This window comes from Callospermophilus lateralis, chromosome 2 (genome assembly GCF_048772815.1).
Source record: "Callospermophilus lateralis isolate mCalLat2 chromosome 2, mCalLat2.hap1, whole genome shotgun sequence".
Lineage (NCBI taxonomy): Eukaryota > Metazoa > Chordata > Mammalia > Rodentia > Sciuridae > Callospermophilus > Callospermophilus lateralis.
In genome coordinates, this window is record NC_135306.1 from 150654750 (window position 1) to 150677825 (window position 23076).

General features: G+C 33.9%; 1 protein-coding gene across 2 annotated transcripts in view; it reads left to right on the forward strand.

Moving 5' to 3' along the window:
* Window positions 1–23076, forward strand: part of Fchsd2 (FCH and double SH3 domains 2) — a 241908-nt gene that overhangs the window by 42819 nt on the left and 176013 nt on the right. For both annotated transcript variants that reach the window (XM_076846669.2, XM_076846670.2), the window contains exon 3: window positions 255–300. In XM_076846669.2, coding sequence (XP_076702784.2) covers window positions 255–300 — 46 coding nt within the window. The remainder of the gene's footprint in view (window positions 1–254; window positions 301–23076) is intronic.

Sequence of the window (23076 nt, forward strand, 5' to 3'; positions counted from 1 at the left end):
TATGTAGTGAGTGCTTTTAGTATTCCTATTTTATCAGTAGGAAACTGAGATACAGATCAATCACATGACTTGGCCCAAGATCATTCTGGTAAATGGTAGAGCTGGGCTTTGAATGAAAAAGATCTATCTGCAATGATCATGCTTGTTAGCAGTATTTTCCTGCATATCTTACTAGGCAGTATTTGAAGGTGTGTTGGTAAATTCGTATGAAATTATTAAGTTATGCTTTTGGTAATTTTTGTTTGTATTTTTAGGACATTCAGTCAGAAGAAGGCTGCTATTGAAAGAGAGTATGCACAGGTAAGCTTGGAGCTGGAGATCCCCTTTCTAGGTATGCCTCTTTTCCTTGGCTTAAGGACAAATATGGTTGTCAGAGAACCTTAGTGTCCTGCGTCTTCTTTGTCTTCTCATTTCTGGCTACCTTTCTTTGATCCCCCTTTTGCTGTATTTGAATCTTCAAGTGAGGAGCTAAGTTGTTCCTCATTACAAAGGGGAACTTGTTAGACATTATTTACAGTATTTGTATTTACAGATATGAATGATAATGAATACATTTCACAAATACATTTATTCATTTCCTTTATATGCTTAATTCTCTGCAGTTTATGTAAGGTTAATTTTTATATTTATTTAATCAAGCATTTAGTTCTTATTCAACCCTGTTGATAGAGTGGTATGCTTTTCAGTGGACAGTATGGAGTTATTTGTAGGAAAATTTAAGCATTTCCATCTTTAGTTTTGATTAGACCCTTATTTGTGCCTCAGTTAGCTGAATATTGCAAGAAAAAATTATGTTGACCATCATTTTTTGGATGTGTAAAAATCACTATTTTTACACATGTACTTAATATACTATTGTACTTAATAACTATTATTATTAAGTACTTATATGTTAAGTACTTATGAAGTACTTTTTATTAAGTACTTATATGTACTTAATAACTATTAAATGTACTTAATAATTATTTAAAAATAACTATTTTTACACATATAAATGTACTTAACCTATAACTATTTTATGGGTTATAGGTAACCTATAAAAATAATTATAAAGTGAAAAGAAGCTCTCTATGTTTGGAAAGATGGGGCTTGTCAGTGGATAAATAGGAACAATAGAAAAGAATCAAAGGAAAATCTCAGCATCAAAAACAATATATTGTTGTTTATATATAAACAACTATTTTTCCATTTACAAAAACAAATTTACATAATTTGGAATTTTGGGCCTTTTAAGCAGTTACTTTTTGTATGTAGTAGTAGTCTCAAAAGTTTCCCTCACCCCCTCAAATCATAAAATTCAAATTTGCAGCAACATTTTAAAACACAAGAGAAAAAGTACAAAAGAACATTGGAAGGAAAAAGTATCATGGAGTTAATGTTCTATGTTGTAACTACTATTGCTTCTGCTGTTGATATTCATTATAAATAATGAAGTGGGAGTATGATTTTCTTTTTTATCTATGCTTTTTCTGGTTTTAGTTTTAATTTTATTTCAATGTATTTAATTAGGTAAATGTCTGTATGTATTTGAATTGAGAGTTTTAGAGAATTATCCCAAGCTAGATAGAATTCAATTCATTAGTTAGTAATTGTAGAGTGCTTAGAATGGATCAAGGCTTCATATAATGAAAGTATCAGTTCTAATATTTATTTTGAGCCCTTTTTTCTGTGCATATATAATAAGTACTGGAAATGATAGGTAACATGTATTGAATCCTTACTTTGTACCAGGCTGTTCTGAGGATAGCCCTAATCTTACTCAATCTTTTCTTCAGGTAAAAGATTAACAACAAATACCTATATTGGTTTGCCCATTGATCATTTCCATATCTTTAAATAATGTGATCATGACTGATTATTTACCTGCTTTAAGCATTATCTCAGGCAGAGCTATAGCTCAGTGGTTGAATGCTTGCCTAACAAGGCCATTGGTTCCATTTGCAGCATTGCACCCGCCTCCCCCTAAAAGTGCTTGATTATTTATAATAAAATAAGTGAGAAAATAATAAAATTTAGTGAGAAAACACTAAACCATTCCTTTGTAGCCTACTCTTTTCAATATAATTGTGAAACTGGAGTTGTACGTCAGGAGTAGAGTGCTTGCCTAGAACGCTTGAGGCCTGTGTTCACACACTGCCAAAAACAAATCTCTTAATATAACTGTCGCACTACTTGAGTGTCTTTGTTAGTTTTGTAACTTTACCATCGTATTTAAGCTTCTTTTCTTCTATTAAGTGCATAAATTTTATATACATTTGCACACACATACATGTTTAAGTATTACACAGTAAGTAGAATTACATTTTATAGAGTAGTCAGGTTTACCCTTGAAATTACCTTAAATGTCTGTCAAGTAGATTATAGTTAGTTTGTTAAGTCTGAATAATAATATATGTAAATTATATAAGGTATTTAATAATGTATCTTTTAAAACCTCTTGAAGCAATTATATTCAGAATTAATATATTACATTGTTGTCTGCCAGGGAGGTTAAGTACATTTATAGAGCCAGTTCGTTGACTGTTCTTTTACTTATCATCATATTTGCCTTGTAGATGATTTTTCTTAGTTCTTATTTTCTGGTGTTTTCTCAATTAATTCTTAAATTTATTTTCTGAAAAGTTAGGCAGTATTGTCTCTTATTGTTTGGTTGCTTAAATATTTACTTCTTATCAGTAGTACAGAAACTCCTAAAATAATTGACACTTTCTTTTGTCAGTGTGTACTAATTATTTCAGACCAATTTGTACTCCCTGTGTTAAAAACATGCCCTATTGGTGCCCTTTATTGGTCAGAGAGGAGAGTGATAGTTGCACTAATTAAATTTCTTTCTCTTTTTTTTTTTAAAGTTCAGTGTACAATTGAAATTTTGGAAGATAAATTTTTAAAAATTGGTATATTAGGTATATAGTAAGTAAGGTTGGACAGATCTTGAGTGTACTGTCTGATACATTTTTGTGAATTTGTGAGTAGTTTCAGTTATGTAACTACTACTCAAATCAAAATATAGAGCTTTATAGGTGCCCCAGAAGCATTCAGTACTCATACCTTTCAGTGGCAACTAGTACTCTTTTATAAGGATTAGTTGTTGTCTTTAGACTTCTGGTGCTTCTTAAATTGTATATATCAAGCAAATGTGCTCTTACTTCATGGAGTATTTTTGATCATACTCCATAAAATACGTACTCTTCCGTGTCTGATTCTTTCTTTTGGCATTATATTTTGAAGCTTCATACATGTTTTTGCATGCAAGGGTAGACAGTTCGTTCTTCTTTATAGTACCCACTGAATGAATATATCACAATTTGTTTTCGCAGTGTACTAATGATGAAAATCTTAGTTTTATGTTTTGAATGATTTTGACTAATGCCTTTAAGCAAATGTTTTACATATTGTTTTTGTAGATATATGTACACAGTTCTGTTAGATGTATATGTAGGAACCTAGGAGTAGAATTGCTGGGTCATTGCTTATGGTATCTCCTGCTTGAATAGATATAGCCAGGCAGTTTTCCAAAGTGATTGTACCAATTTACATTCTCACCAACAATTTATGAGAGTTGGGTTTGCTCCATATCTTTGCCCATATTCGGTTTTCTCTAAAATTAAAGCAGCTGATTTCTTTTCCTTTAAAAAAAAAAAATATATATATGTATATATATATATATAAATAAAATACTAGGGATTGAACCTAGGGGTGCTAACCACTGAGCCACATCCCCAGCCCTTGTTATTTTTATTTAATGACAAGGTCTATATAAGTTGCTGAGGGCCTCGTTAAGTTGCTGAGGCTGTTTTTGAACTTGGGATCTTCCTCCTCAGCTTTTTGAGCCATTGGGATTACAGGTGTGTGCCACCACGTCTGGCAAAGAAAGACTGACTTTTGATGAATATAAAGTAGTATTTTATTTTCTTCTTAATAAGCTGCGTAAAAGTTAACATACATAAAGAAGTATGCAAAAGTATATTACAGCTCCACAATTTTTTTTTTTTTTTTTTTTTTTTTTTGTACCAGGGAATGGACCCAGAGGCACTTAACCACTAAGTCTCATTCCCAGCCCTTTTTATTTATTTATTTTTTATTTTGAGACAGGGTCTCACTAAGTAGCTTAGGGCCTGGCTAAGTTGTGAGGCTGGTTTTGAACTTGGAAACCTCCTGCCTAAGCTTCCCAAATCACTGGGATGATAACCATCATGTCTAGCTCCACAAATTTTTAATACTTGACCAAATTGTTTTCCTATTTGACTATCATTTTTTGTCCCCACCAGCAGTGTACAGAGGTTTTAGTTCCAGTACTATCCTAGTCAGTACCTTGTCATTGCCTGTCTTTTCTGATTATAGTCATTGTGGTGGTCACAATCATTTGAATGGTGCCACTAGTACATTTCTTTTTAAAAATGTTTTTATTAATGCTTTAAAGTTACATATAATAGTGAGGTTCATTTTAACATATTCACAAATGTATATACCATTATTTGCTCCATCTCAATCTCCAGTACTTTCTTGTTTTTTCTCTTCCTGTCTCCCTGATCTGTCCCCTTTTCTACTGTGTGGTCTTCCTTCTTAATACATTCTTACATGTGTCTTAGGTGATTATATATGTGTATTCTATTGGGGATATGCTAAGGAGTGGAATTGTATCATGGGTTATGTATCTGGCTTTGGAAGATATAAAAGAAATGGTGTTCTAAAGTGATTGTTGCAATTTACAATCCTATGGACAGCATTGAGAGTTGTAGTTGCTCTAAGTCCTCATCAACACTTTCTTTTTTTCATTTTAGCCTTTCTGGTGAGTATATGGTGGTAAAAATATTATAGATTTGATTTTCATTTTCCTGATGTCTAATGAAGTTGAGTAACTTTTTCATATTTTGTTTGGGCATTTAGATATGCTGTATTATGAAGTTCCTGTCAAGTTTTGTCATTTTTTTCTTTATTGATTTGTACTTTTTCAAAAAATATTACAATATGGCTCCTTTGTCAGATGTTGTATATATTGTAGACATTGGTATATCATGCAGAAATATCATGGTTTGTGGCTTGCCTAATTTTTAAAAAATATTTTTTTAGTTACAGGTGGTCACAATATCTTTATTTTTATTTTATGTGGTGCTGAAGATCGAAACCAGTGCCTCACGCATGCTAGGCAAGCAACCTCCGAGCCACAACTCCAGCCCCGTGGCTTACCTTTTTATCTATAAATGGTTTCTTTTGATACAAACAACTTCTTCATTTTCATGAAATGTAGTTTATTTTCTTTTAAAGGTAATGCTCTTTATGCCCTATTTGTTTGTTGTTGGGGCTGGAGTTGTAGCTCACTGGCAGAGTGCTTGTCCTTCCCACGGGAGGCCCTGGGTTCGATTCTCAGCACTATATTAAAAAATAAATAAATAAAAATAAAGATTTTTTTTTTTTTTTTAAAGTTTGTTGTTACCCGAAGGTCTACTCTGAGGTGTCATACAATGTTCTAAAAATTTTATTGTTTAATCTTTCACATTTAGTTGTGGTATGTCTGAAATAAGCTTTTATGTATGGTGTGGGATTGGAGTCAGGATTTCACTTTCTAGATGGATACCCAGTTGAAGAAGCATCATGTACTGGAAAGTCTTACCACTCTACCTGCATCCCTCTATTGTATGGAAGTGATATTTTGTGGCCGGATAAGAAGCTATATCTGTATAAGTCTATTTCTGGACTTCATTCTGTTATGTTGATCTATTTTTTTAAAATACGTTTGACTTTGTTTCATTGTTTTAATTACTGTGACTTTAAAATAATAAATATTAATATCTGGGCTGGGGTGGTGGCTCAGTGGTAGAGTACCTGCCTAGCATGTACGAGGCACTGGGTTTGATTCTCAGCACTACATAAAAATAAATAAAGGTCCGTTGACAACTAAAAAGTATTTTAAAAATATTAATATCTGGGAGCTTAAGAACGTTTTCACTATTCTTGGCCCCTTATTTCTTTTCTTTTTTGGTTCTAGGTATTGAACTCAGGGTACTCAACCACTGAGCCACATCCCCAGCCCTATTTTGTATTTTATTTAGAGATTGAGTCTCACTGAGTTGCTTAGCCCCTGGCTTTTGCTGAGGCTGGCTTTGAATTTGCTGTCCTCCTGCCTCAGCCTCTCAAAGCTGTTTCGATTACAGGTGTATGCCATTGTACCTGGCATGCCTGGAATTTTGATTGGAATTGCTTTGAATCTTTAGATCAATTTGGGGGGAACTAATATCTTAATATGGAGTCTTTTAATCTCCATCTTTTGTTTAGTGCTTTTTTTTTCTTTTCAAATATTCCAGTATTTTAAACACACTAGTTCAATGAATCCTCCCTTTTGTAAGAGATCTTTTTTCAATATGGGTTATCTGTGATTGCTATGTAGCTCTTAGCTTGAATATATTTTTCTTTATTGGGTTGGATTCATTAATTCTTGGGTCCTTATTTTTCTTCTTAGTTTATTACCTTATTTTTTGAAGCATTTCAAGCAGGAATTTCCTAAAAAAAATTTGATACTTGTGATTTCACTGTAATTTAGTAATGTTTTATGAAGAACAGTTTATGAATACACTGTACTAGAAGTCTGATAAATTTCAGAGTTACATAAGTTTCCTTCATATGGAAATATCAAAAGTGAAGGTTTTATGGAAATTATTAGGAAGGAAAATCATCTGTCCCTTCACTGTGCAGAGATAAACATTAATTGTTTAATTAATTAATGTTTTATCATATAACCTTATGGCTTTTTCCTTTGGACATCTATATAATTTAAGTGTATCGAGTGAATTTATTTAAAATTTATAATTAGCTGGGCGCAGTGGCGCAGGCCTCTAATCCCAGTAGCTCAGGAGACTGAGATAGGAGGATGGTGAGTTCAAAGCCAGCCTTAGCAACAGCAAGGCGCTAAGCAAGTCAGTGAGACCCTTTCTCTAAATAAAATACAAAATAGGGCTGGGGATGTGTCTCAGTGGTCGAGTGCCCCTGAGTTCAATCCCTGGTCTCCCATCCCTGCCCCCCCCCCCCCCAAAAAAAAACAAACCAAAAAACTTATATATACGGCATGGTGGCACACTTCTGTAGTCCTTAATACTTGGGGATGCTGAGGCAGTTTGAGGCCAGTCTTGGCAATATAGGGAGACTCAATCTCTTAGAAAAAAACTATAAATATACTTTTTTGTTCAAAATTACTAATACTTAATGAACATTTTTTGTTCTATAGCATCACTGAACTACCTACTTTTACAATTTTGGATGATATTTTATTTTATTTGATATGCCACCATTTATTTAACCTTTAATTGGATATTTAGGTTTTGCTTTTTAAAATATAGACAATATATGTTGAACCATTTTGCATATAACCCAGATTATTTCCTTGTACCAATTCCCATAATTGAAATCTCTGGGTAAGAAGATATGTATGTTTTTAAGGCTTGAGAACTACACAATGCAATATTCTACATAAAATATTTATGTTCTCAGTAGCAGTATATGAGAATGCTTTGTTTCCCATGTAGTTGCTATTATTAGATGACAGCATTAAAAAATTTAAATGTTACTTAAATGCTATTTATCTTGGGTATATGTAAAAAAGGAAAATATAAGTATGATAAGTTAGCTAAGGTATTATTAAAATGTTTCGATATTTAGAATCAGTTTCCTTATTTTCCCACACTGCATTACTTATTGTACTAGTGATGTCTTTTTCTTTTTCTTTCTTTCTTTCTTTTTTTTTTTTTTTTAACTGGGAGTTGAATCCAGTGGCATTCTAATACTAAGCTACATCACCACCCATTTTTATTTTTCTATGTATAGAATTGATAAATATGTTTCCTATTTCAGACTTTTTCTGATATCACTGTTATAGAAAAGTTGAAACTTGGGAGGGGTCATTAAAAAACATAGCATCTTTTTTTCATAGATTGAAGAATATGTTCTTTTTTTTTTAAATTTTAATTTTGGCAGTACTGGGAATTAAGCCCAGGGGTGTTCTACTACCACACCTTTTAATTTTTTAAGACTGGGTCTTGCTGAGTTGCTGAGGTTGAACCTGTGATCCTCCTGCGCAGCCTCTGGAGTTGCTGGGATTACACATCTGGCTGAAGAATTTTATAACATTATCAGGAAAAAATGATTCGTATCAATTTTGCATTCATATCAGTCTTTATTTTTAAGTAAACATTGAAAAAATTAAAATAAGTTTCAAGTCAGTCTTAAGTATTTGGGGGAATATTTTGTGATAACCTATATTTAATTTTTTTTTTTAAATATTTATTTTTCAGTTAGACACAATATCAGTATTTTTTTTCTATGTGGTCCTAAGGATCGAACCCAGTGCCTCATGAATGCTAGGCGAGCACACTACCACTGAGCCACAACCACAGCCCTATTAAATAATATTTTAAGAGATGAAAAATAATTAGACCAGTATTGAACTCTTCATTTTTAAAAATATAGTATTACTTACTAAATGATCTTTGAAAGGAGAAGGCAGTTTTAATATTTTTTACCCAAAGATTTTTTTTAACCTTTATTTTATTTATTTGTGGCTTTTTTTTTTTTTAGGAATGAGAACGAAAAATTTATTTGCTCATTTCTTGCATTTGAAGTACTCTTCGATGACATCCTTGACCTGAGATTCTTTGCCATAATCCTTAACAACTACACAACCGCAACCAACCACTTTACGGGGCTTTCTCTCTTAGTCAAATTTACAGAGGCCTACCCGTTTTCCTAGTTTCTTGTTGTCATCGACTTTAATTAGATTGATTTGGTGTTCAGCACAAAGGGCCTCCACCAATTTGACATACATAGGCTCATTACACTCGGATGCAAGTACATAGAAATGGGCCTGGCGCTTGTCTAAGGCTTTGGCAGCTTCGTGAATTGCTGCTGGAGGTGTAATGGACATCTATACTGCTTATTTATTTGTTTTTATGTGTTGCTGAGGATCTGATTCAGTGCCTCACATGTTAGGCAAGCGCTCTACCACAGCCACAATCGGAGCCGCGAGTTTTTTTTTTTTTAAATGGGAATAAATATCTAATTGCCTTATTTGTACTTACTGCAGTATCCACTGACTACACATTTTTCAACTTAAAGATATGAATGAAATGGGATACTATTTTTTTTTTTTTTTTTTTTTTTTTGAGAAAGGTTTTTGCTAAGTTGCTGGCCTTAAACTTAACAATCCTTCTGCCTTGGACTCGTGAGTCACTAGGATTTCAGGTGCAAGCCACTGTACCTAGCTGGGCCTGTTCTTTTTTGATGAGCATTTTTATTAGGATAACTATTTAACTTTACTTTTTTAATTTAAATTGAATGAATTTTCAGTTTGAAATAAATCAAATTGATGATGTTGAAAAATTACTTGACTTCTTTGACCTTTTTTTCTTTTATTTTTGAAAGGGGAAGACTGACCATTCTTTTCTACCTTCTTCTCTGCCTACCTTTGGAGACCAGATGCACTAAGGAACATGAAGATACTTCCTAATCTATGTGTATACATAATATGATCTTTATTGTTTTTGCTCTGTTGGTTTTCCTTGTCTCTGAATTGTTGTAACCTAACTTTTTTAGATAATATATTTCCCTATTGGAAAAAGAGTGGCATATTGAAGTTGAGGACCTTGTCATGTATTAGATATTCTAAGTCACATTTCTCTGAGAAGGGTTTTGACATTAGGTCATGGGGACTTTCTTAAATTTGGGTAAGCACTGTAAAAATGCTCCCAGCACAAGAATATTGACTGCTTATTTAGCTTTTTAAATTAATTAATTATTTATTTGTGGTGCTGGGGATTGAACCCATGGCCTTGTGCATGCCAGGGAGGCAAGCATTCCACCAACTGAGCTATATCCCCAATCCTAGTTTTTTATTTTTGAGCTGGGGTCTTGTTTCCCAGACTGGCCTCAAACTCCTGATCCTCTTGCTTCTGTCTCCCTAATAGCTGGGGTTATAGGAGTATGTCACCATACCCAACTTTGATGAGCATTTTATTAGGATAACTATTTAACTTTTCTTTTTTTATCTAAATTTTTTTATTTATATATGACAGCGGAATGCATTTCAATTTTTATTACACATATAGAACACAATTTTTTACATCTCTGCTTGTATACAAAGTGTATTCACACCAATTCATGTTTTCATACATGAACTTTGGATAATAATGACCATCACATTCCACCATAATTTCTAACCCCATGCCCTCTCCCTACCCCTCCAACCCCTCTTCCCTATCTAGAATTCGTCTGTTCCTCCTATGCTCCCGCTTCCTATCCCACTATGAATCAGCCTCTCTATAACAGAGAAAACATTAGGCATTTGTTTTTTGGGGATTGGCTAACTTCACTTAGCATTATGTTCTCTAACTCTATCCAATTACCTGCAAATGCCATGATTTTATTTTCTTTTATTGCTGAGTAATATTGCATTGTGTATATATGCCACATTTTTTTTAATCCAATATCTATTGAAGGGCAACTAGGTTGGTTCCATAGTTTAGCTATTGTGAATTGTGCTGCTATAAACATTGATGTGGCTGTGTCCTTGTAGTATGCTGTTTTTAAGTCCTTTGGGTACAGACTGAGGAGAGGGAATAGAGGGTCAAATGGTGGTTCCATTCCCAGTTTTCCAAGAAATCGCCATACTGCTTTCCATATTGGCCGCACCAATTTGCAGTAACACCAGCAGTATGAGTGTACCTTTTTCCCCACATCCTTGCCAACACTTATTGTTGTTTGTATGTATAATAGCTGCCATCCTGACTGGAGTGAGATGAATTCTTAGAGTGGTTTTGATTTGCATTTCTCTAATTGCTAGAGATGATGAACATTTTTTCATATATTTGTTGATTGATTGTATATCATCTTCTGAGAAGTGTCTGTTCAGGTCCTTGGCCCATTTATTGATGGGGTTGTTAGTTTTTTTGGTGTTTAGCTTTTTGAGTTCTTTATATACCCTAGAGATTAGTGCTCTCTCTGATGTGTGAGGGGTAAAGATTTGCTCCCAAGCTGTAGGCTATCTATTCACCTCACAGATTGTTTCTTTTGCTGAGAAGAAACTTTAGTTTGAGTCCATCCCATTTATTGATTCTTTTTTTTTTTTTTTTTTTTTTAAGAGAGAGAGAGAATTTTTTTACTATTTATTTTTTGTTTTTTGGCAGACACAACATCTTTGTTTGTATGTGGTGCTGAGGATCGAATTCGGGCCGCACGCATGCGCGCTACCGCTTGAACCACATCCCCAGCCCCAATTTATTGATTCTTGATTTTAATTCTTAAACTATTTAACTTTTATACAACATTTTTTAGCTGTCTCTTAAAGTCTTTTAAAATACAGCTAAAACTCAGATTTAGTAATAGAAATCTATTCAGTGGGATGAACTTTTTCATGGATATTTTCTTTCTTTTTTATTTTTTTGGTGGTTGCATATGAGGCAAACACTCTACCAGCTGTGCTATATGCCCAGCCCTGGATATTTTCTTTATAATTCAACTTACCCCAAATCTGTTTATAACAAGAATCAAAAACAGTTATTATTTTAAGCCATAAAATATTTATAAGTTGAATTTTCTATTATGTTAAACAGTATTGGATTTCATAATACTTCTGTTAAATTGAATTGGTATGTGAAGAAATGTTTTGGCTTAATGACTTTTTTTTTCTTTAAATACTTTATTAGTTGTTGATGGACCTTTATTTTATTTACTTATTTATATGTGGTGCTGAGAATCAAACCCAGTGCCTCTCACATGCTAGGCAAGCACTCTACCACTTAGCCACAACCCCAGCCCTGCTTAATGACTTTTTTTGGTCCAACTTTTTATTTGGAAAACCCAAATCTTTAGAAATGTTGAAAGAATAGTGTACCAAAGAATTAGTGCGTTTCCTTTTTGTTAGTTGGTTATTAACATTTTGCCACATTTACTTTAGCCACAATTTTTCTTAACCCAGGATTGTTTAAAAGTAAGTTGTAGCTATCTTGATATTTCACTTCCGCATTCTTCAATTTGCATCTTCTGAAAACAGAAATATTTTCTAGAATAACTATAATGTCATTATCATTCCCAAGATAATGAGTAATAATTTTATAATATCATCTAATGTATAGTTTATATTTAGATTCTCTCATTTATTCCCTATCTCCCCACCCCACCCTACCTTGTGCTGGACTCAGTGTATGCATGGGGTGGAATGACTGGGTAGCTGAAGGGAAGAAGGAAGTTTTGAGGTCAGGTCCTTTGGGGGCCACAGACTTCTGGCAATGTGTAACTTTCATAAGGATTCATGACACACCATGGCTAAACCACCAATAAGAATAAGATATTCTTGGAAATCTAGTTGTCCATCACTGTTGGAGGTTTATTTTTTTATGCAATCAAGAGCACCAGAATCCTCCTGGTTCTTGGTGAAGGCAGCCAATTCTGTATTCATGAGCTTAGGAACTCCCTCTTGGAGAGAGTGCAGCTATTCCCATCCTTTTTAATATACTTCTGGAAAATAGCAATCAGGGACTCAGTACCCCTCAGTTTTTATAGGATGGGACATTTTTGCTGGATTGGAGTAAATAGCATGCAGCTGTCTGGGAGTGATGCTATACTCACATTTTATTTTTGATAACATATGGGGAAAGTAAAAGTTTAAAGATCTGCCAGTTTTTATATGTTGAGAAAATACTTACTGAGTTATAGTCTTTTTTTTTTTTTTTTTGGTGTGTGTGTTTGTGTTGTACTGGGCATTGAACTCAAGGCCTTGTGCATGCTACGCAAGTGCTCTACCTCTGAGCTGTACCCTCAGCCCTTTTTTATTTTATTTTGAGAACAGAGTCTCACTAAGTTGCCCAGGCTGGCCTTGAGCTTGTGGTCCTCTTGCTTCAGTCTCCTGAGAGGCTGAGATTACAGGAGTGTGCCACAACTCCCGGTGAGTACTCTTTTAGGTACCATAGATACATAACAGTGCTCAAAAAGTAGGTGGCAGGAGTCTGTGAACTTAACAGAGCTTCTATTCTATACTTGTATGTAGTCTTCCAATTAAACGTTTTAGTTATTTTTCTTCAAAGCCACTTTTTGGCATTATGGTCAATTGAAAAAGAATGGCCTTTATAGAATTATTATTAAAGTTGTATGTTATATATTTTCTACATAAAATATTGATTGGTCAAAAAGATTGAGTATTTGTGAGATTCAGAGAGCATACCATACAGATGAACCTTCCCAATAGAAAACTATTTAAAGGAAGTGAGTTTAGGTGAACTCAAGATTCATTATATATATATGACAGCAATTTGAAAAAATGGTACCTCAAGCATATGCAGAGTAAACTTCTATTATACCTTGAGGGGAATGTTAGAAGAAACAAAGAAATATTGTAGTACCTTATTTACACTTAAGGGAATTTTAGTAGTGAACTTTTTCAAGTTGCTAGGCAGTTTCAATTTCCTACAAGAGTATTATTAATGTTTTATTTCTAAGCATGGTTTGTGAATTTTGCTTTGTAATTCTCTAGAAATAACAGATGTATTACATATCTATTTATATAAACAGAATACATGGATCTCTGAAAACCAGAATCCACATATAAATCTACGGTAAAATCAAGTCTGGTTTCTGCCTATAGTTAGCCAACCACAGAGGTGTTAGTAAGATCATTTGCAATACTCAGGCAGATTGCTGCAGGCAAGTTCTGTGTATTAATGCACTTCCTGTAGTTTCTGGCAGAATGCTGCTAGTGAAGGAAGGACACAAAAGGGTACTGTGGCTGGAGAGAGCAGGAAAATATTGTGGACTTTAAGGGTGGTTCCTGGCCTAAGAACAAACAGAGTAAACATGGACATGCTGGCAGTTACCCTGTGGTATCACTGTTGCACATAAAGTTTTTTGCTGTTTTTATTCTTTTAAAAAGCAGTTTATGAAGCATTGAACTTACTGCCCAAGAAATTCGTGTTGTTTGTGTGTGGAGGTGTTGTTTGTTTGTTTTTGGAGAATTTCATCTGCATGAAAGCTTAAAGAAGCTTCTTTTTAATTTAGTTGTGGGTAGTTAGTTTTTTTAAAATATCTTTATTTATTTATTTATTTATTTATTTTTATGTGGTGCTGAGGATCGAACCCAGGGCCTCACATGTGTTAGGCGAGCACTCTATTGCTGAGCCACGATCCCAGCCCCTGGGTAGTTTTTTTTTCTTTTTTTCTTATTTTCTAATGGTACTGGGGAATGAACCCAGGGGGTCGCAGAGCCAGACCCTCCCATTTTTATAAATATTTATTTATTTATTTATAGTTGTAGATGGACACAATACCTTTATTTTATTTATTTTTATGTGGTGCTGAGGATTGAACCCAGGGCGTCGCATGTGCTAGGCAAAGCGCTCTACCGCTGATCCACAATCCCAGCCCCCCTTTTAATAATAATTTTTATTTGGAGACAGGATCTTGTTAAGTTGCACAAGGTCTTGCTAAGTTTCTGAGGCTGATCTCAAACTTGTGATCCTCCTGTTTTAACCTCCCAAGTTGATGGAATTATAGGCGTGCACCCAGCCTTAGAGAGAAATGGTATACTATATGCCTAAAGCTTTCTGCCAGTTTTGTCCTGTAGAACATTAAAGTGGACAGGATAATTTCATTGGCAGAAAGTCCATCAGGATTTATTTTATTTATTTTTTAAATATTTATTTTTAGTTGTAGTTGAACACAATACCTTTATTTCACTTATTTATTTTTATGTGATGGTGGTGAGGATCGAACCCTGGGTCTCACGTGTGAGGCGAGCGCTTGTACCGCTGAGCCATAACCCCAGCCCAGGACATATTTTAAAAAATCTTATTTATTATTTTGTTCTATTTTTCTTTGGCTTGCAGTGGTGGTTATAAATTAATTTAGAAATAGCTACTCGGGAGGCTGAGGCTGGACGATCACAAGTTCAAGACCAGCCTGGGCTACTAGCAAGACCTGTCTCAAAATAAAATAAAAAAGGGGTGGGATTGTGTCTTAGTGTAAAGTGTTTGCCTAGTATGTACAAGGATCTGGGTTGCATCCAGAACTCAGCACTTAAAAAAAAAAAAAAAAAAAAAAAAAAAAGAAGAAATACCTTTGAAAAGAAGTGCTGACTAATTTTTGTCTTGAAATGCTTGATTTGATTTTTAAAGTTTAATAATTTCATTAAAACATGAAATGGGGGAATATAAGGAAATTTTGGTAAATTTGGTACTCATGGGCACAGAGATTTGCTAGATTTTCATCTTTTCATGGGTGTTCTGTAGTACACCTTTTAACAGAATAAGCAAAAATTATTATTTATGCTTCTCCCCATTCTCTTCTTCCCCAACCTTCTGTTTCTATTAATGAGTTTATTGGTTAGACTAGGACAAAACAAAGATGGATGGAAGGGAGAATTCAAACTAGAGCTGTGGTTTTGAAACTTTTGTATTTTAACTTGCCTAGCCGTCCACCCTGCCTCCTTTAGGTTTCTCTTCTGAAGAGAATTATAGTTAAGGTACTACATAACAAATTAGCCAATGTCTGACTTTATAAACAGTGTTATATATCATACAGCTTAGGTGTATAGTAGACTATACCATCTGGGTTCATGTAGGTACATTCTGTTATTTAAATAACAAAACAACACATTTCTGAGAATGTATCCCTCTCCTTAAGCAACATGTGACTCACCTGGCCTCCCTACTTCCCTTTGGATTCTCCAGCTTTGCTTTGCTTCTCTGAGTGACCTCAGTGCCCACTCTTGGTTGCAGATAGTAAACCAGTTACTTAAAGACATTATTTCACTTACTCCTTTATCTTTTTTGATGTATAACAAAGGTCCTTCTCTCTTTCCCTGAGTAACTTCATTATGGTCTTCAAGATGCAGATCAAGTGTCACCCTCTCTTAGGATTTTATTGTCTCATCTGCTACTGCTTAGTCAAGTATGCTTCAGTAGTGCCCTTTTGCTTCTGTCATGTATTGTTCTCTTAATGCTTGTTTCTTCCAACCCATTTTGCATAGTCTTTGTATGTGTTAGTCTTTGGTGCTTGGTGAATACTTGTTGAATGAATGAAGAAGTACAATATCAGATTCTGAAAATTAATTTCTAATGGTAATAATTAGGTGAGATTTACTCCATTTGAAGTGTTAAATTGATTAACTTGGGCATAAGCTATGTTCTTTAATAAATGTCTAGATTTCCTAGTAGTCAAAAATAATGAGTATGGGTCAATAACATACTTCAAGAGATCTTAAAGATACAGACCATCTATCTCTATTTTGGGAAGTTTCAAGGTTATCCATACTTAGGCTTATAAGTTCAGAAATTCAATTTTTTTTAGTTTATCTGGAAGAAATGTCCTAATAAACTAACAAGATACATAATTTGTTAATGTCTAATGTTAGATCTGCTTGGTTAGGATAATTAGCTTAAGGCACTCAGAAAGTAAGCTCAGGGATCAAAAGACTATTTAGTAAATATTTAATTTGAACTGAGAAAGTGAGTTGGGTGTTTTTGTTTTTAGGGGAAGCACATGATCAGATTTTTTTTTTTTTACTATGATAATATATATGTAACATAAAATTTACCATTTTAATCATTTTTAAGTATAAAATTTAATTATATTAATTTCATGCCCAGTGTACTGTCATCACTATTTCCAGAACATTTTCATCACTCCAAACAGAAACTCTATACTCATTATGCAATAATTCCCTGTTGTCTCCTTCTTCACTCTGTCTGATCTATGTTGTCTATGAATTTGCCCATTCTAGATACTTCATATAAGTGGAGTCATAGTATTTGTCCTTTTGGAGTTCAGTGTTCTTACAGGATATTTCTGTCTCTCTAGGGATTGTCTGAATAGTGATCTTAACATATATTTTGATTATATATTCCATCTATGAAAAATTTTGAGTGATATAGATGTGTATGTTTATTTCTGAGTTATATCTTCTGTACTAATATATTGTAAATGCTATAAAATATGCATGTCTTAAAGAATAAAAAAAACTTTTAAAAATGAAATAAATCCTATTGAAATATATTGTCAAAATGTTTTGATGACTTCCTGCTATCATTAGATTTTATTTCAAGATATAAAATTTTAATTGTTTTATTTCTTATTATATTTTCTTTTTATTGCTACTGATAAATCTTTGGATGGGTAGAAAATTTCAACTCTGCCATTCGCTTATATTTGAATTGTTAGTATTTACTTCAGTCCATGTTTCTTTTTCAGAATCTTATAAAGTCATTTATCCGTTTTTGTGAGGGTGAATTCAATTATAGTGATACTTAATTCACAGATGGACTTAACAGGTACATATAAACTGTAGCATGACTGAATAGTTTGAGAGTGAAGGTGCTGCCATAACCCAGAACCCAGTCTGTTGTAGGAATTTTTTCTTTTCCAAAATACCTTGTACATGCCTGTGACCTTGGACTATCTGATATTCTGCCTTAGTGAGGGGAAGGAGTGGGATGTATCTGTGTTCAAGTGGTGATATAGCTTCACTGCTTTCCTATGTAGGTAGTTCATTTTTTTTATATATATATCTACATGAATTGGCTTGCATACTCTTCATGGGGGTACATTTGCTGCAGTTTCACTGGCTTAAAGTCATGCTCTGGTCACCTAACACCTTTTCCTGAGTGACTTGCTTATTGGCTGTGATTATTTTAGAATTTCATCACAAAAGTAGAGGCATTACAGCCTCTGACCAGATAAATAATAATATCATTGTGTAAATTCTACTTTTATTTCTAAAGATGCAAATTCAATACCTTTATTATATTTGCTAAACATTATTAAGTCTTTTTAAGAAATATATATGTATATATATTTTTAGTTGGACCTTTATTTTATTTATATGTGGTGCTGAGAATTGAACCCAGGGCCTCTAACATGCTAGGTAAGCGCTGTACCACTGAGCCACAGCCCTAGGCCAGCATTATAAGTCGTTTAAGTAATAAGTTTAAAAGTAAATACTGAAATAAGTAAAATAATTTTAATTGTTTTATTTCTTATTATATTTTCTTTTTATTGTCAGTAGCTGGTATTTATAGTTTTTCTTCTTTACCTCACAATTTAACCTTTCTCTCAGCCAACAATAATTAATATATAAAACCTTCAGTTGAAGGGGGTGACATTATTTTCATTTATTCTCTAGGAACTAGTTTTGTAGCTATTCTGGATAGGATATTTTCTCCCTAAAATCATGCCTACCAGAATCTTCGAATGTGACAATTATTTGGAAGCAGGATCTTTGTAGATATAATCAAGTTAAGATGTGGTAATACTGGTTAGAATAGGCCCTAATCTGGTAACTCCTGTGTTTATGAGAAGAGGGGTACTTGAAGAGAGAGACAAAGAGGAGAATGGCTTGTGAATATGGGAGCAGAGAATGGAGTGATGAAGCTATAAATCAAGGAATGTTAAGGGTTGCTGGCCAACTCCAGATTATACTAGAGATGCAGGGAACTGATTCTCTCTCAGAACCTCCAAAAAGGAACCAGCCATGCTGACACCTTGATTTTGGACTTTTTGCTCCTAGAATTGTGAAAGGATAAATTTCTCTTGTCTTAAGCTACCCAGTTGTGTTACTTTGTTACAGCAGCTCTGGGAAACTAATGTAGTAACTCGGTATATTTTTTTCTATTCAGATATCAATTTGAGCCTCAGTGTGACTACTTGTATCAGTGTGATTGAAAAGAAGAGTGTATTACCTCCTGAATTATAATAGTTCAGTTTTTGGAACACTAAACATATGCTAGTTAGGCCAACATCATAAGGTGTAGACTACTATTTATATTTATTAATTTTTAAATATATTTTTAGTTGTAGGTGGACACAACATTTTTAATATTTTTTTAAATTTACTTTTATGTGGTGCTGAGGATTGAACCCAGTGCCTCATGCGTGCGAAGCAAGTGCACTACCACTGTGCCCCAGCCCCAGCCCCCTATTTATTGAAGACATGAAGGCTCAGAAAGAGGAGCGCTCACATAGTCTGAGTCTTGGTGTCTGACTAAAAGCTTGTGTTTCTTTGCTATGTTACTGTTCAGAGGTTAGTTTCTGGTAGTGTCAGTAGCTGGTATTTATAGTTTTTCTTCTTTACCTCACAATTTAACTGTAAATTCTGAACAAATTAAAAAAAGATCACCCATTACATGTGCCTACATTTTCTAAATCCTGACTTCTGTATAATTTTAGTATTTGTATTTCAAAATTTCCACCAGAGACTAGAATCTAGAACCAAACTGTGTCATGCTATTCCTTTGGGATTGTGAATAGTTGAAACTAAGGAAGTACCAGAAATTTCTCATGAGAGTTCCAAGGACTTTAGAATTATGTCTGGATACATATCAGTATGATGAGAACACCCATTCTTACCTATTAATAGCTTCAAATAAACTATACAAAACAGTCACTGTGTGAATTCTGTTTAAGTTCACTCAGAAAATTAAGTTAATGACAATAAAGACTCCTGTCTTTATAGTGGTAAGGTCTTACATTCCATTTGTGATGATTGGTCAGAAATAAAATTAAACCTATTATCTGTCCTTCGTAGTAGAGGAGAAGAGGGAGGGATGATAGTTTTGAATATGATGGTTTTATGTTTTGAGTGAGTTTATGACATTCCAGAATGAATATTGAAACATTGCAGGGATCAAAAGCATATACCAGCTTCTCCATCCAAGCTTCAATCTAAATAGTGTTTATTAGCAGTAGAGTTTAGCTAACACTCAGCATTTATCATGTAGCAGGCACTGTTAGATGGTAAGGATACCAGAAATAAAATTAGATTACTTCCTTTTAGAAATATTTTTATATTGATAATGAAAAGCAACATTGTAATTGGGTTTGGGAAAGGTATAAAATTATTTGCAAGTATGTTTTAAAAGTAAAGTTTTTAGCTGAGTGTGGTGGCGCATGTCTGTAATTCCAGTGACTTGGAAGGCTGAGGCAGGAGGATTACAAGTTCAAAGCTAGCCTCAGCAAGGCCCTGAGCAATTTAGCAAAACCCTGTCTCAAAATAATAAAAAGGGCTGGAGATGTGGGTCAGTGGTTAAGTGCCCATGTGTTTGATTCCTAGTACCAAAAAAAAAAAAAAAAAGTAAAGTTTTAAAAATTTTGTATAGAAAAAGTTTTATGTGTGCATAAATAATTTTATTTGATAATCCACATTAGTTTACAAAATGCAGCTTTTTTCATTTGTACTTTTTTTTTTTTTTTTAAAGAGTGAGAAAGAGAGGGAGAGAGAATTTTTTTAACATTTATTTCTTTTTAGTACTTGGCGGACACAATATCTTTGTTTGTACGTGGTGCTGAGGATTGAACCCAGGCCGCACGCATGCCAGGCGAGCGCGCTACCACTTGAGCCACATCCCCAGCCCTCATTTGTACTTTTTGAAAGGAAAAATATAGCATTGGATTCTCCATGAATCCAGTATTAAAAAATAAAATATTCAAAATAAAAAGAGAACAAAGGATGTTAACACTTTAACCTCCCTTAGTATATCATTTGAACACTGATGTGTGTGCATATACTAAAAATTTATTTTGAATATTTTCAAAGATATAGCAAAGTTGAAAGAATATACCAGCAAGAGTCTAACATTTATTATATTTGCTTTATCCCATATCTATCCATCTATTGGTCTTTCTACCATCCATTAATTCATTTTGTTTTTGGTGCATTTCAAACCAAATTGCAAAAATCTGGACACCAGCTCTAAATACCTCTAGCATGCTGTTTTGGTTTTGAGTCAGGGTGTCACTATATTGCCCATGCTGGACCTGAACTCCTGGGCTCAAGCAATCTTCCTACATCAGCCTCCCAGGAAGTTGGGACTGCAGTTGCCCAACTTTTTTGAAAGGTCTGTTCCCCTCCCCTACTATTTTTTTTTTCACTCAGAGTTAGTGCGCTAATACATTTTCTTCTATACTTATTTGTAAGTTTTATTTAATTTTAGACTAGATCTCCTGTGGCTCATTCTATAACTAAGCCTTCTCATTAATACTCAAAATTACATTTGCTTTTTCTCTTTTTAAATTAATTAATTTTTAATTAGGTATATATGACAGCAGAATGCATTTTGATTCATTGCACACGATTGTAGCACAATTGTGCACAATATGTGCAGTCATACATGTATCTAGGGTATTGATGTTCATCTCATTCCAACATCTTTCCTATCCCTATGACCCCTCCCCATTCTTCCCTCCTCTTTGACCAAAGTTCCTCCATGATTTTTCTCTTATTTGGAATTTTTTTTAAAGAAAAAGGTGCTTGACATGAGTTGTACTATAGCTGAGTGGTAGAGTGCATGCTTAGTATGTGCAAGACCATGGTTTCCATCCCCACTACCTAAATAAATAGATAAATAAAATTTTAAAAACAGATGCTTCATAATAATTTTAGCTCATTTTTGGATTATACCTTGGTTAATATGAGTATAGCATTTCTCTTCTATAATTTGAAATACTTTAGAATTGATTACTGATAGGAAGTTTGAAGGCAAATTCCTTCATACTATAGACATTAGAAGAAGCTGCTTTTAAACTACTTAGAAGACTTTTCAACTAGGTTTTAAATTCTTTGCAACCAGGGATTGTATATAAATTTTTTTTAATTCATAACTTCATCAAGCAAAGAACTCAAATGCTTGCTGATAGATTGACTCCCTGATATTAGTGTTCAAAATATTGTTCTAAAGTTAAAATCTTAAAAATCAAATCCCAACTTTGCCAGCAGCTTTCAAGAATTTGTATTCATTATGTATATGATTATATTGTAATGGAATTTAAAAAATCATAGTAGGAAATTATTTAAGAGGTGTGTTAATAAGTGAGGTATTGTTCTCAAAATAACAGGATATCCTTCCATTTTATAGGCTTGCATTTCTAACCTATAAAAGACACTAAGGACTTTGGTTATACATTTTTATAAAAATAAATTTATTTTAAAGTTATTAAAGAGATTGAATTAGATAACCATAATTAATACACTTAATGTATTAAGATTCAATTCCAAGTAGCAAGTAAAACTCAAAAGCACATCAAACTACATTATCTTTTGTACTCTTTTGATTGCTACTTCTTGAAATCTATATAGGATATCATTTTTGAAAGAATTGAAAGAGTAATTAGATTAATAACAGAAGAAGGTCTTTTTTTCTCCCTCTTAATAAGCACAGGCACACATGCCTGTGCAGTGGTGCATGGGAGCACACACACAGATGCTCTCTCCTACAGTTGGAAAATTTGTTCTTATTTTAATTCTTTTAGTTAACTTTAGAAGAAAATGTGATACAATATATTTAATCTGGTTATGAGGTTCTGTCATTCTCATCCCAGCTACTGTGTAAATACTCTTTGGCACTTCCATCTGTCTACTCTTGAGAAGGCTAGTGGTCATTGGGTTGGGGCTGAAGGTAATGAAGAAAACGTGGTCATTGGGCTGGGGCTGAAAGTAATGAAGAAAACATGCATTAAATTTTTGTCTCAGCTGTGGTCACTGGTAATGGAGAACTGGTTCCTCAAACCTCAGGAACTGGGGAATGACCCAGACCTCAAAGGAGCAACTCAAAGACCACTTTGCAGTGTAGTTGGTTTGTAAGTCACAACTGTTCAGACAAGGGTCCTTGATTCTCCTGCAGGTGGGTCTGCCAAATTCCACCTCCACATGTGTTTCAGGCATTTTATATCTCCACCAGGGCTATGCTGATGTGGGACTCCTCGAAGAAAAACACTGTCCTAGGTGTAGTTGTTGAACTTTTCAACATTGTTCTTGACTGTTTTATACCTCAGGACCATTGGTCTTTTATTGCTTTAGGAAATCCTGTTTTTATACCTTAGTTAAAGTCCTGGGAACAGAAATTGAGGAAGTGCTTAAGACAAGGCAGCCAAAGGTGAGCCATACCCTGACCAGCAGGATGGCTGCACTGACAACCAAACTTTACTTTTTCTTGCTCCCTATCTGAAGGTCAGAATATTTAGTCATCTTAAGGATTTTGACATCCACTGTTGTCTTAGCTTATTGAATGATTGGAGGAAGAAAATAGAAAAGTCATCCTAATGGGTTATATTTAA